We start from the raw sequence: 14744 nt of genomic DNA, 5'->3' as shown, positions 1-14744 counted from the left end.
AGTTTGCAAATCCCCTGAATATCTCCATAGATCCTGCAGGGGCTGGTGGGCTCAGGTGTCGAGGATCCTGATTTCAGCGAAATCTTGAGCCTGCTGTGGCAGAGTGTTGCATCAGACTAGGGAATCCATGGAAGGGAGGGCGGCCATGGACATCTGTTCCCCTCCCGCCACTGCCTCTTCAGTGTCACCGAAGTTGAGAGAGAGGAGGGGAGGAGACAGACAGGCAGAGACACAATGAGAGCTGGAAGGTTTTGACTTGACCTTCCTTGGGAGAGTCTCCTGCTCTCTGGGCAAGAAGCTGACCCCTTCGCTTGTGAGGATGTGGATGTTCTTCATATGTCACCTCTCCACCCCCCATCGCTGGAAACCTCCAGATGGTCCTTGACACCTGCCTCAGCTCTGGGGAATCAGGGGCACCCCAGCCTGTCTCTGCTGAGCCAACCTTGCTCTTCAGGCATCCACCTGAAATAGAACTGAAAATGAACATGGCTTGTCCCTGGAAAAAACCTCCCTGTGTTTGCTTTTTGCCCTGCAAACTCATGAGTGCAGATGGATGCCAGTGTACCAGTGGCTCCCCATCCCTGCACACTGAAGCAGAGAACCAGGCTACCTCTTGCCCTATGCTCTTTCTAATCAGGAATCAAAACCAGTAACAGTGTCTCTGCCAAACTCCCAGGGACATGTGACTTCTGTCAGTGGTCACCAAAGCCAAGATCTCTTGACTTGAATTAGGGAGGAATCCAGCCCCCGCCCCAACACACACAAATTTCTCACATGTTCAGTCAGTCAGTCTTATCTCTCATTTTGACCTATTATGCCCTCAGTTTAGAGGTAGAGCTCGCAAGAAATCTAGGCAGGGGTGCCTGGCTGGCTCAGTAGGTAGAGCATGCAACTCTTGATTCCAGGGTTGTAAGTTCCAGCCCCATGTTGGGCGTGGGTGTAGACTCCTTAAAAAAATAAAACATTTTTAAAAAGTAATTAAGTCAGCTTTTGGGCAGCTGTTTTCAAATGTCCATATGTGGTCTCGCTTTTAGATATGTACTATCTTCATAGTGAAAACTGTGGTGAGAAAAATCCTCTGTTAATCTAAGACTAGAATTGGAAAAAATTTGAAGTTATTGGTTCAAAATTGGGACTAATTCCTATAGGCATTTGAAGAGCTATTCCTCAAGATTGATTCTCATTTACTCCTCACATAATTTTCATCAGTATTTGACATGAACCTCAGAGTGACCTTCCAGCGGTAGAGTGGCAGGGGTCACACATCGTAAATAAGACCACATTCAATGGAAATATATTTTAAATTTTACACATAGATTCTTTGTAGAAATTAGATTCACAAGAATAAGACTGAGTGAGTGACTTAACAATGAAGACCCAGGTTCCATGTTACACAGTCAAAAGGAGTTAAATCTGGGTGGTGAAAGCTCTTCCAACATACAAATGGGGGAAAAAACAGAAAGGGAAATACTGAGATCATTGACTACAACAAAAATTAAAATGAACATTTATGCATCAAATAATGAGCCCATTGAAGAGGCAGATAATAAACCAGGAATAATACTTGCAACAGGTCTTTCAAAGTGTTAATAGTTTTAAAATATTACGTAGATTCATATGAACGAAAAAGATCATCTGTCAATAGAAAACTAATAGAATCAATTCACCAAAGAAAATACAACTACCCTATAAATATATCAAGGAGACCCACTGGTAGGACTTAAGCACATTGAAATTATTTGCAGTCATTTTAAAAATAAGCAGTGCTGAAGACCAGAAAGCTTAGTGTCTGTGAGGGAGAGTCCCTCCACACACTGCTGGATGGGGTGTGAATTGGCACCAACATCATGGAACTCGGTGAGGCAGGGTGTGTAAATATGTTGAAAGAATGTTCATTATTTTAGAATAACTGTTCTATTTCTGGGAATTTATTAGAAGGAAAATACCAGAGAAGCAGATATAGGGATTATCCACACAAAAATACAGCAAATACATAAAAGCCCAATAATTAGGAACTGGTCAGGTAGGATGATCCTCAGTCTGAGCTCCATCACTTCACAGGTGTGACTTCTGCTGGTTGATCATTCTCTCTGTCTTGACCCCAGCCTCTCCCACCACCTATATGAGGAAAAGGCTGTTTCCACGAGGATCGCACTACCGCAGACTTCTAACTGGGGTCTGGGACTCTTGTGTATTTTCACATCTGAAAGGTTCTGGGACCTGAGGATGGTTTTGATGAGTAGAAGGAGGCTACACGCCATGCTTAATACACACCACTGTGCCTTCACGGCTGGTGTGCCCGGGGAATGCTGAAGCAAGTGTGTAAATGGTGTCCATCTTCCAGAGTCGAATGTTCTAATACAAGATAAGGAAACTGTTGGGGAGGAGGTGGTTTACGGGAAGAAGAAAGATGCTGTATTTAAACCAATAAATTATGGGACAAACCAAGGTTTGTTAGAAGCACTAGTATTGTGCTCTTACCCTGGTGGCCTGGCCAGCTCGGGTGTCCACTGCCCTTTGCTGTTTCAGAGTATCAGTGCTGGAGAATGCAGAAGAACGTGGCTTCAGCCCATGGGGCCAGGCTCCCCTGGGCCAGTTGCCTACATTAACTCATCCCAGCTTTTGCAGCTGCAAAACCAGGACAGTGATAACTGATCACAGGCTGTACAGGCTAGGGGGAATAATGATAGCTTTTAGGGGCGGTGTTTGTGAAGCTGCTCTGAAACCTTGTCCTGTCTTGTAACTAGATAGGTGATTTCCAACTTGCCGTAATTTTCCAGAACTGTCCTTTTGCAGTTGTCCTTCCAAGAAGCTGCTAATTGTCTACAGAAACAACAGCTGCTTCTGTGTTTCTCATAAGACCCCATAAAATAGCAGGAGAGGAGTAATCTAAGACACCACAGTGATAAGCACTTTCACGCTTTGGTGCCTGACATCTTCCAGTAAATGTCAGGACAGGGCAGGGATATAACTTAATTTCAGAAAACAGACATTTTTTAAGCTCTAACTTAGTGATGAGAAATGTCCCCTGGGGTGTCTGGAGGCTTGTTTATGGATTCAGAAGTTGAATGCCTGTAGAATCAAGGTAAAGGCTCTAAGCTCTTAATATTTTACTCTGATGAATTTTTAAAATTCTGTTATCTCTTGTAAAGAAGTAGAAAGACTCAAAGTCAGGGGTTTTTGCTGTCCTTTTGAGATTGCCTAGGATTGAATTTGCCTCCAGAGATGTCACTGGGAGCTCATGCTTTGGATTGCTTTTCTACCCAGTGAGCCAAGACTTTCCTTCTAGTCTTTTCCTTGAAAACAGTGCCTGAGATGGCGGGACCCGGAGTTAGGCTGAATTTGAAATGGTCGAACCCAATTTTTGCCCCGTGGAAAGCAAGTCTTCTCATTGAGGAGTTTATCCTTAATGACAAGTGAACTTGCCTTTGTGACTATCAGGTGCTAAGCAACAAATGGACAGCTCTTGGTGCAGTTTTGTATTAAAAGTGGAAACCTTCCCAGATACAGATGTTACTGCACACAGATCAGAGTAACCTTTGAATCATTATCTGATCATTCAAGTAATGTAGACTAAATTTAGGGGCAAGTGAAAGATTGGTTTTCTAGGAGAACAAATGTATAAAGTTATATTTTTCTAAGAAACTTGTGGGCATTTTATTCTTGGGACTGTTGGCTAGACTATTAACAAGGTAAATTCTTTGTTTAACTAGGCATGAGAAGATTGATATGAAACAATCTCTTAAAAAAAAAAGAAACAATCTCTTAATGTTTATGCCTTAAATTAGACAAATATATTTGTTCTTTCTGTGCAATGAAGTATCAGAAATAAGCATGGAAGTACACGCTATATATTTAAAGAGCATGATTAAGTCCAAAGGTGGAAAAGCAAATGTTTTTGCTGAATGTTATTAATATATATGTACACGTATTTAATAAGTCCTTTGACTTTATTGTAATTTTATCTTTGTAATAAAAACAGACAGAAAGCTACAAAAATCCAATGCTACAAAACCAAGAAGAAATCATTGGTTTTACTACTTTTTTATTATTTTTCTTTTTCCTTCTTTATAGCTTCATATTAAGATGTTCATGAAATCAATTAAGTAGTTACTAAATAACATAATTAAATTGGGTATGATGATCGTTTACTTACAAATCAAGGCTGCTGTGTTAGAAACAGGAATTATCTCATCTGAAAGTCCAAATCATTCTCCAAACCCAGATCTCCTCATTACAATGAGCATGCTCCTAGGGCTTCATGCTTAAACCTCAGGTTGCATTTGCAAACTAAACTGGGAGCGTGTTCAAGTGAGAGCTGCATGATCATTTTAGGTCCAGCAGGATTAACTTATCCGGTGTGCCTGCCCCTATTACCTGTTCCAGAGCATCAAAATGTTTACATTTCCTGTTGTCATTTATGTCCTCGAATCTCCTCCAGTCACATCAAATACAGGGCTAGAATTTCAGAGCCACTCACTACTTGTTTGACTTTTGGGCAAGAAATGGTAAAGCGATCAATTATTATATTTTGTATTTAAAAGTATTCAGATTATAGTAGAAAGGATGCCACAGAGGGAAATTGAAATTATATGAAAAAGTGTTCAGAGTCAGAAGGAAAATAATAATGAAGCCATAAACTTTTGTTTAAAGAACAATGATGTCCACTTATATTAAAAAAACAAAAATGCAAAGAACAATGATGTCTACTTATATTAAAAAATAAAAATGCATGTATGTTCTTTTTTAAAAGGTATTTTTAGATTTAATATTTTATTAGCTCTCTTTAAACCACTGAATAAATTGTTTCGATGTTCCTGATTTTTTAAAGTTACATAAGAAAATATTTCTTTACTGCAGTTACATATGGCATGTGCAAGTGGCTACAAGGAGGTGGTGTCTCTTCTCCTCGAACATGGCGGAGACCTCAATATAGCAGATAATCAATACTGGACACCACTCCATTTGGCAGCAAAGTATGGCCAGGTAAAGTGATCTCCTAAATTATTTTTAAAAAATAATTATACAATTAATGCATCATTTCATATTTAATTTTTTATTTCAAATTTATGTACTGGTCAGTATGAAATTTAACTTTTAATGGCATTCTATTAGTCAACAAATATTTTTTATGGTTGAAAGAAAACATGTTTTAGAAGAATACATAAAACATACATTCCTTGGGAATCTGCATATTATAGTCAAAATTGTTGGAGAAATAATACAAATTAATAAATATTTTTCATATAATGGACTTATTATTTCTTAACGTTCTATAGTACTTATTATAGTTTATAATTTAATGAATTGTTAATAATTCTACTTGTTCTCTATAGTTAGTAGAAGTAAAGCAAAATTACATTTTATGTTTTAGGTTTTCACTCTAAATTATATTTCATCTTAATGAATAAGGAATTAATAGCAGATTTTTTTTCCTCTGAATTGATTTTTGGCCATAGCTAATACAACTTGAGTTAGTATCATGCAAATTACTCTCTCACCAGGTACCATTATATCATAAGGAGGAAGCAAACTGACTTTTAAACAATTTTATGTGGCTGAATGTGACGGCAGTGTTTATAATAACTGATTAATATTGAAATCTATTTATGCAACACACAGTATTCTGTGCTGGAGAAAGCCTGAGTAATTCTATTTTAGAAGAGAATTCATTGTTACATAAATATGGAGTCTTGGGTTAAACTTGTTGATTCTCAAACCTTGACCTGGGGATAACAATCACACCCGTTAAGTTCATAGTAAGTTAAGTCTCTTAAGTACTAACTGGTATGCAAAATACCGATCATAAAATCTGAGTACTGTAGTTGAAATAATTGAAACCGTTTGCATTTCACACTACTTTTTAAGACTTTTAATATTTATTTATTTGGGAGAGAGAGAGAAAGAGAGACAGTGTGAGCATGAGCAGGGAGGGAGGGCCAGAGGAAGAGAGAGAAGCAGGCTTTCTGCTGAGTAGGGACCCCGATTCCAGGGCTTGATCCCACAACCCTAGGATCATGACCTGAGCTTAAGGCAGCTGCTTAACAGATTGAGCCACCTAAGTGCCCTGCATTTCATGTATTTTAGAAAAAAAACATTGTTTAGGAAAAGTCTTTCAAAATAATAAAAGCATTATTTGCTTTGACAACATTTGCTGCGTGAAAAGGTTCATTCCTTCAATCAGTGTTTCTAACAAGCTCTTTATTAAGTTATTAAAACTGTGTTTTAATCAAGTGAATGTGTGAGTAAATGGATAGGTTAAGGGCATGAGGCTGCAGGTGGCTGAAGTTGTTGGTCTCAGGAGTCCAGGAGCCCCAGGTCCTCCCAGTAGATCATAGGAGTATTGGGGAATCAGTAACCTTGGTACACACATTGGTGCTGTATTTCTAGCCCCCTACTGCACTGGAGGATGCTGGGTGTGAGGTTTTGTCTTTAGTAAAAAGTAGAGAAGCACACATAGAAGCAAGTATGGTTTTCTAGAACACGACCTGTTGGTCTGTGCTGAAGAAATGGTAATCAGTGAATTATCAGAACGTGCTCATCATAGTCAGGGCTCCCTCTGGAAGGAGCTAAATCTGCAAGGGAGCAAGAGCTTGGTAAATGCAACAGAATGCTACTTATTACAACTCAATTAAGGGTTTCATTTTACCCAATTTTTCTGACTGGACTTTTAGATTTTGGATCAAGAATCCTTTCAAAGAATACAAATTGGTTCCATTTAACCACTTTCATAAGATAATGTTCTCTGGGGGAATTGGGCTAATTTTTTTTAATATATTAATATTTTTTTATTGGTGTTCAATTTACCGACATACAGAATAACCCCCAGTGCCCGTCACCCATTCACTCCCACCCCCTCCCTCCTCCCCTTCTACCACCCCTAGTTCATTTCTCAGAGTTAGCAGTCTTTACGTTCTGTCTCCCTTTCCGATAATTGGGCTAGATTTAACAGGTTTTATTTAAAGACATGCTTTGGACAAAATCTATCACTATTTCTGTTATTAGACATTTAAATAATTTTTATCAGAAGCTGGTGTGTGGTTTTTGTTTTATTTGATTGCACGACAAATGAAATATTTGGTATGAGGTGGTGTATTTTATTTGTTGCTGTATTTTTTGGTTCTGTGATTTCCATTTTTTTTTAATTGAAACTTCTGTGTCTTTGATGGAATTTCCTATTTTTTTCATTTGTTTTGGAAGGATTTGTAGTTGTTTGTTGAAGCATTCTTATGAGAGCTGCTTTACCATCATCATCAGATGATTCTGGCATGATTCATCTTGTTGTTGTCATCATCCTTTCTCAATCAAGCTGTGACTTCCTGATCTTGGTGTGACAAGTGATTTTTTTAATTGCATTTTGGAAACTTCAGCTATTGTGTTAGGAGAATCTTGGTCTTCTATAAATCTATTTTAGTCAGCCTGTGTAAGTTTGGCAAGCAGGACCTGGTCTACTCCAATGGGTTGTGGTTCCAATGAGAGGTTAATTTTCAGACCCTGTAAGGTGCCATTTTGGTCCACTTGGCTTATCTGGTGTCCCTGGGGTTCTCACTGTTTTCTTCTAGTGCCCCCAAAGGGGTGGAAGAGGTTTTCCCATGCGAGACTACTTCTTGTCTCGGGGTGAGGTGAGGGATTTCCACAGGGGCAAAAGAGTTTTATGGCTGGGGGCCTGTTGTGGTCGTATGCTCCCTCTTGCACCTGCCTCCTCCCAGCTACTTTTGCCTCTCATCGGGGAGAGGAGTCTCACCTCCATGGAAGAAGAGTGCTTGCCATGGCACTTCATATTAGCAGATCCTGGTGCTGGACTCACCTGAAGTTGTCCGAGGGACACAGTTGGGACGTGGGAGGGATGCATCAACCAGGCCCTCTTCTGCCACTAAGTTGGGCTGGGAAATACCAGTCTGGGCCAAACTTTGATTGGGTGAGGTTCCTGTCTGTGGTTCCTCCCTTTTGCAGGTCCTGAGCCAGTTTACCTTACTCCTTCCCTCTTCAGAGTCCTTGGGTTTACTGTAATTAGCAGGGAAGATCAAGAAAGAGCCACTCTAAGTTGGAATGTTTTAAAACAGCTGCTCTGTTCCAAAAGAACTCCTTACTTCTGAAAGCATCCTGAAGCTTAATAAAGAGTGACAAAAGAAAGTTAATTTATGATTATTTTCACATGAAACCCATCTGTGGGCAGAAGAGAAATGGAGATGCATTTATGCAACTTCTATTCTAAAATGTCTACTGGGATTTTTGATTCTGTGTGTTGAACATGTCTCAATGTGACTGAATATTACTGACTCATATTTTGAAAGAATATCTAGATGTTTCTGTTCCACTTCCTGGAAGCTATATTGCTAAGGCAGCAAGAATTAGCACTGTCAGAAATTACATCCATTAGGCAATAGGATGGAGCTCCAGATCCTTTTTCCAGTAGTGTGCCTGTGACGTTGGAGGACAGGAATTCTGTGTGAAAATAAGGAATTGACTTTTCAGGGGTACACAGGAAAATCTACAGAAATAGGAAGTTTTACCCAAGAACCTACATTTTTAAAATAAGATTTTATTGATTTATTCATGAGAGACACACAGAGAGAGGCAGAGACAGAGGCAGAGGGAGAAGCTGACTCCTCGTGGGGAGCCTGATGTGGGACTCGATCCTAGGACTCCGGGATGACGTTCTGAGCCGAAGGCACATGCTCAACCACTGAGCGACCCAAGTACCCCAAGAAACTACATTTTTAAAGTGCCTACCATTGAGCTTTATTATAGGATCCTGTTAAAAAACAGGATCAGAGTCTGATAAAATTTGTATCATGGAAAGAGACATTTTATATAACCATGACACAAGACTAATGAATATATTAAACTAATAAGATGGGTTGGCTATATGGTTTAAAAATATGGCATTTGGTTTTAGTAATGAAAGTAGATTTTTTAAAAGGATTTTATTTATTTATTTGAGAGAGAGAGACAACAAGAGAGCACAAGTGGAGGGAGGGACACAGGGAGAAGGCTAAGCAGACTCCCCGCTGAATGGGGAACCTGATGTGGAGCTTGATCCCAGGTAGACTCTTAACCAACTGAGCCACCCAGGCACCACATGAAAGTAGATTTTTAACGTGTTTCATTTACACAGTTATATTTAACAACAACAAAAAAAAATGTTTCAATATATACCAAGCATGATACCCGCCATGCCTTGATAATGTATGACTATATGGACTATAAGCCCAATATAATGGCCACTCCGTTCCTAAGGCTTCCTGGAGATTCCCATCTCACACAAGTTGTAAGATAGAGGAATGATTAATGAATAAAGCAGGGAGAATTCATGGATAGCAGTGCTCTCACCCCATTACTTGCCATTTTTGAACAATTTTTCAAACTTTGGGTTTTCTAAATCTATGTGTTCAGTCTAGAGAAAGAGTTACAAACTTATATGGGAAATGTGACCCAAAGCTATGTTTACTTTGCAAGATGCAGACTGATCAAGATTGATGTTTTTATTACCATTCTTCAGTGCACCAGTTATATTTCTAACGCTGATCATTTATTAATGATAAGTGAAGTAAGAAACACTTTCCAATTGCTCCATTTATTCTTTCAAAACCAGCTGAAAACCATTTGACCCCAACTTTTTAAAAAGTGACTTTTTAAAAAATTATTTCTTGTATTTCCCAGACACTTCCCTACACAAACACTGTATTTCATTCTGCCTATCCAAGTGATTAAGCCAGCTTTGTTCTGAGGAACATGGCCTTCTCGCTGGCTCTGAGCATAGCTCTACCACTGGCTGGCTGTGTGAACCTAACAAGCCTCACTGATTCTTCTTCCATACAGTCTGGCCCCAGGGTCTTCAATCAATGAGAACTATCAACCTCTGGTAAAGAGGGGATTTTTACACAGCTCAGGAGATTCTGGGGAATGATGAAGGCAGATGCATTAGACGTGTGTTAACATCAGTTGGTGTGTGTCCTGGTTAATTGATCCAGTTGTTACATTTGTACAGACAAATGTCTGACACAAAGGTTTCCAGAAATGGCCATTTATCATGTTCAAATGAGGCAGATTTAAAAACTAATGTCACCTTTATCCTCTGCTTCTCTAGAAAATGACTAGCCATTAGTTCCCTATTTTCTAAATCCTTATACATTTTAGTACCAAGAATAGATCTGAAGATCACATGTGTCTATTCCATTTTGCTCCATTAGGCCTGTTCAGGTGGAGTCTCCATCAAAATGTAAGCTTTGAGCAGTGAGGGCTGTTTGCTTGCCCTCTGTGCTCAGTGTCCAGCCAAGTAACCAAAGGAATTGAAAGAATCAACCAAAGTATCAGAGGCAGAGGGTTTTTTTTTTTTTCTGTTAGAATATATGATACCAAACCCAAAATAGTATTCTTCAATTCAGACTAAAAAGACAACTAGGAGATCTATATTAATAGATTTTGAGTAAATTGTATCTCAATTATTTTGTCAGGAAAATCCCATCTGATATATAGAATTATATTTAAAAACTATTAACTGTGAAGATGCCATTTAATATTTGGTTTGGAAATAACTAAGAAATAGGTTTCATCTGAATATAAGTTATATGGATGGAAGATTTATAACTCTCTAAAGAAATTTACTGTAAATAAAGATATCTCAGTTTAGAAAAAAAGCTTTAGAAATGCTAACATTTTAAAAGATTAATGGCATTTTTAGAGACATTCATAGCAATTTCATTTTCTTACAAATACCTTACAATTATAAACACCTTTATGGAGAAGGTAGTTTGTAATTTATAGCAGTTTTTCTTACTGACATTTATACTGGGATGGCATATATATTTTAACACGTCCTTTTATAAATATGTTAACTTTCCAGTGAGAAAAAGGAGATTCTTGTTCTTGTCTAAAACTGAGACCTGAATAATTTATGTGACCAGTGTCTTTTGGTTCCACAGTTCTTTCATGAGTCGTATGTACAATAAAATTTGATTCTAGCCTTGGACATATTTTTGGTGTTTCTAATAGGATTGGTCAACAGTACAACAAAAGACAAGAAAGTAACTTCACTGATGCTAAAACCAAAGTATCCTTCCCTTCAAAAGTATTTTGTATTACACAACCTGCATCTCCTGATGTTCAAAAGAATCTTTTGTATTCTCAAAAAATATTTTTACCCAAGTTCATAAGCATTGAGAGATACTCAGAGGGTTTATTAATTATTATTATTATTATTATTATTATTATTTCTTTGCTTTGGGCAAACATAAAGTCACTCCCTGGTTTTCCTCCCACTGCTCTGAGCACTCAGCATTGACAGCTCTGTGCTCTGTGCAGGGTCCCTCTCTCAGTGTTTACACATCTTTAGGGAATCTCCAACCTTGCAGCTTCGAGCCTTCCATGCCCATGGCTCCCAGAGCTGCCTCTGTTTCCCTCTCACTTTGCAGACCCCTGAGGACCACTGCCCAGTGGGTGATCTCTACCAGCCTTCCCAACTGGACTCCTGTACAAAGGGAATGATCAGTTCCTTTCTCGACCCCAGGTGTTGTCCTTTCTAGGTGTCATTTACTCACCACAAAACTGGGTATCATCCTTCCTCCTACCTCTCCATCTTCCAGTATCTAATAACCGCCCCCTACCTAGGAATGGCTTGGGGCTAGGTGAGGTGTAATTACAGCTCCTACCCTATCCAGGGCGGCACCATCCCTACCTGGGGATTGACCCACCACCAGCCTGTTGCATCACAACTCCTGCACATGTAAGCTTTGTCACACAGGTGTCCTCACAGTGTCTCCCCACAACATCTTCTGCACTGCTGGGGACAGGAAACACACACTCCATAGCACAGTTTGGGAGTCTGTGTGCCCGGGCTTCATTCCCTAACCTCTCCCCAACCAGGTTGGAGCATGTAGCCACACTCGACCGCTTCCAATTTCTGGACTGTGCCATTGTGTGCCTCCTTTCATGTTCTTGGCTCTCCCTGAAATTGTCAAGTGGCTCAATCTTACATGGGGGACCACACGAAGATGCCACTTCAGTGACTGCATCTCCCAGTTACCTGAATTCCAGTGAGGAGGCTCCTGCATATATCCAATGTGTCCCCTGTGTCTCTGGAACACATCAGTCATCACAGAGCCTGCAATTGCCCCTTCATTTGTCCCCACTGCCCTCCAGTCTTGTGACAACCGAGTGTGTGGACAGAGCCCTTTCTTATCAGCACAGGGACCGACCTAGGACTGGCAGTTCTGTTCACGAATGAGGGAGCCCGAATCTACCCTGGAGTGGCAGGTGCCTGTCTGTCCAGCCGACAGTGACTGCATCTACGCCGTGGGGTCTCGAGCCCATGAGCCTACATGCATGCTGGCTGGCCAATGGGAGGGATGGTCCCCAGATGCACGTGTCTGTCACCAGAGCCCCAGAAGAATGGCATGCAGGCAGAGAGAGTCCAGCCAAGGGTGGGCAGCATGGACAACATCTGTAGGGTAGCATAAGAGGTCATCAAGGAGTCTGACCGGGAGGAGATGCAGGAGAAGGAGGCTGCCACGTAGGAGGGAAGAGGGATCATCCCTGGAAGGATAATCAGATACAGGCAGGATTGGAGAGCCTGTGTTCTCAGGGATGGAGGCAGAACTCGTGTGTCTAATGTGAAATCACAGTTGGATCACAAACTGGGGTAATATTAACAATTTATTAAATGGTTTTGTATTTTATGCCTGAAATCCTTCAGGGGTTTCTGAGTTGGAGGCATTTACCCACTATAATGTAGAGCTTGCACCAGTGGGGTAGGAGATGCACGCTGGGAGTTCTGGGACCTTTAACACTCCAGTTTCTTATTATTTCATTAAGTGAAATAGCGTCTCAACTGGAAACCAGCTATGTCCAAACACTCATTGCTATTGTTCAACTTTTTAAAGAGGTCATTTAAATGACCATCATGGAATTAATTTTGCTAAATTCATCCAAGCTGAAGGACAGCTCTCTAAAGAATGAAGTCCATATGCAGCGAAACTTGCATGGATTTAAATTTCAGCTTAAGTACATTTTCTATTAGCCACACAGGGTCTCCTTTTACACACTCATCACCCCCCTACACACACACACACATACACACACACACAGTCACCATATCCTGTGGAGCCTTCGGTGATTATAAACATTCTTGTCCTACTGGTGACAGATTCTTACTGGATTACACACCCGACTTAGTCACATTTGAAGCAGTTTACCTGAAGGTGTTTTGCGAGGGTAAAGCAAATGTTCCAGAGGAGAGAAATTGCAATTAGCACAGGCCTGTTTAATTTAGTTCTATGCCATGCCTCCCTGATTTCTGATGGGAGGCACATGGGAAATACTGACTCTAAAAAGAGAAAGGAATTCCCCAAATGAGAGAAGTTTCCTTCTTCCACACATGAGTGCTTTATTTTTATGGGCCTGAAATAATATGAAGTGGCTTTTATTGCTAAAGATTCTTCTGTAGGAAACATTTTGCTTTTATTCCTTCGGTGCTGTCTGCACTTCTGGTTGAGAGAAGTGGTTCGCTAAGAGATTGCACAGGTTTCTCTTTGGAGTCTGGACGCACTGAATTGAATTTGGAAACGCAAAGCAATTGTTAGACACTGATAGCTGACATTTTTTGCAGAGATATGAAAGCATTTAGGTTTATGACTAAGTCTTTCAAATCTATGAAAACTGAAGGCAATCTTAGCTAATTTGGGGCGTTTTTCCCTTTTCTTCTTCCTTTACTTCCTTTGTCCTTCTCTCTCTCCTGCTCTTCATCTCTCTTCTTCTCTTTCGTGTGGTTTCAATGCAAGCACATCACTCTCATCTTTAATATAAAACGAAACTCCTTCCTATGCCAATTTTAATGTCCTAGGAATATGCCCTCTATATTTTATCTTTCATACTTAAAGAGTATCTCTTTCTTTAGTAAACTATTTGGAAATAAAAATAAACTACATATAAGCACTCTGCTGTAACATAATTTAAACGTTATTGATATAATTTGTGTTCTATGAAACCAACACTCTGGGAAAGCTAACAATGAGCAGACTATTTAAAATCTAATTAAATTTTTAATGAGAATACTAATAAGAACAGTCATTGGTAGGTGGGGAGATGCCTCTGTGTGCAGGATGCAAAGCTTCGTGTGTGGGGAGAATACCATAGCACATGTTACAAGAGCAAAACCCAAGATTGGAAAAACCAGTCTCGTTCTCATTACTATAATAAAGCAAAAAATGGAAACAAAGACAAAATTGAGAAAGGAGACAGAAGGTTAAGAATAACAAAGGAGGGCAGCCTGGGTGGCTCAGCAGTTTAGCGCCGCCTTCAGTTCAGGGTGTGATCCTAGAGACCCGGGATCAAGTCCCATGTCAGGCTCCCTGCATAGGAACAATTCCAATTAAAAGCCTAAACACTTTCTTTTAGAAATTGAAAAGTTCATTCTAAAACTTTTTTAAAGATTTTATTTATTTGTTGATGAAAGACAGAGAGGCAGAGACACAGCTGGTGTCTATCCAACTCGGTTTAAGAATTTGAATGAGAATATTTAGTTTCCTTACTCAGCAGAACATTAGTAGAGTGCTACTCAGGTTCTGTAGAAAAACAAACAGTAATTAAATAATAAGATGTTATTTTAATGTCCTTCTTGCAATAATATTGGCTTTTTCTTTAAAAAAAAAAAAGATTTTATTTATTCATCATGAGAGACACAGAGGAGAGGCAAAGACATAGGCAAAGGGAGAAGCAGGCTCCCTGCGGGAGCCCAATGCAGGCCT

At 39.8% G+C, this 14744-nt stretch overlaps 1 protein-coding gene across 1 annotated transcript in view; it reads left to right on the top strand.

Moving 5' to 3' along the window:
• The window catches only part of MYO16 (myosin XVI), a 480319-nt gene that overhangs the window by 127521 nt on the left and 338054 nt on the right, over positions 1 to 14744 (top strand). The window contains exon 7 of the mRNA XM_072782401.1: positions 4861 to 4986. Coding sequence (XP_072638502.1) covers positions 4861 to 4986 — 126 coding nt within the window. The remainder of the gene's footprint in view (positions 1 to 4860; positions 4987 to 14744) is intronic.

Source organism: Canis lupus, chromosome 17 (genome assembly GCF_048164855.1).
Source record: "Canis lupus baileyi chromosome 17, mCanLup2.hap1, whole genome shotgun sequence".
NCBI lineage: Eukaryota > Metazoa > Chordata > Mammalia > Carnivora > Canidae > Canis > Canis lupus.
This window is presented reverse-complemented; position numbering and strand designations above follow the sequence as displayed.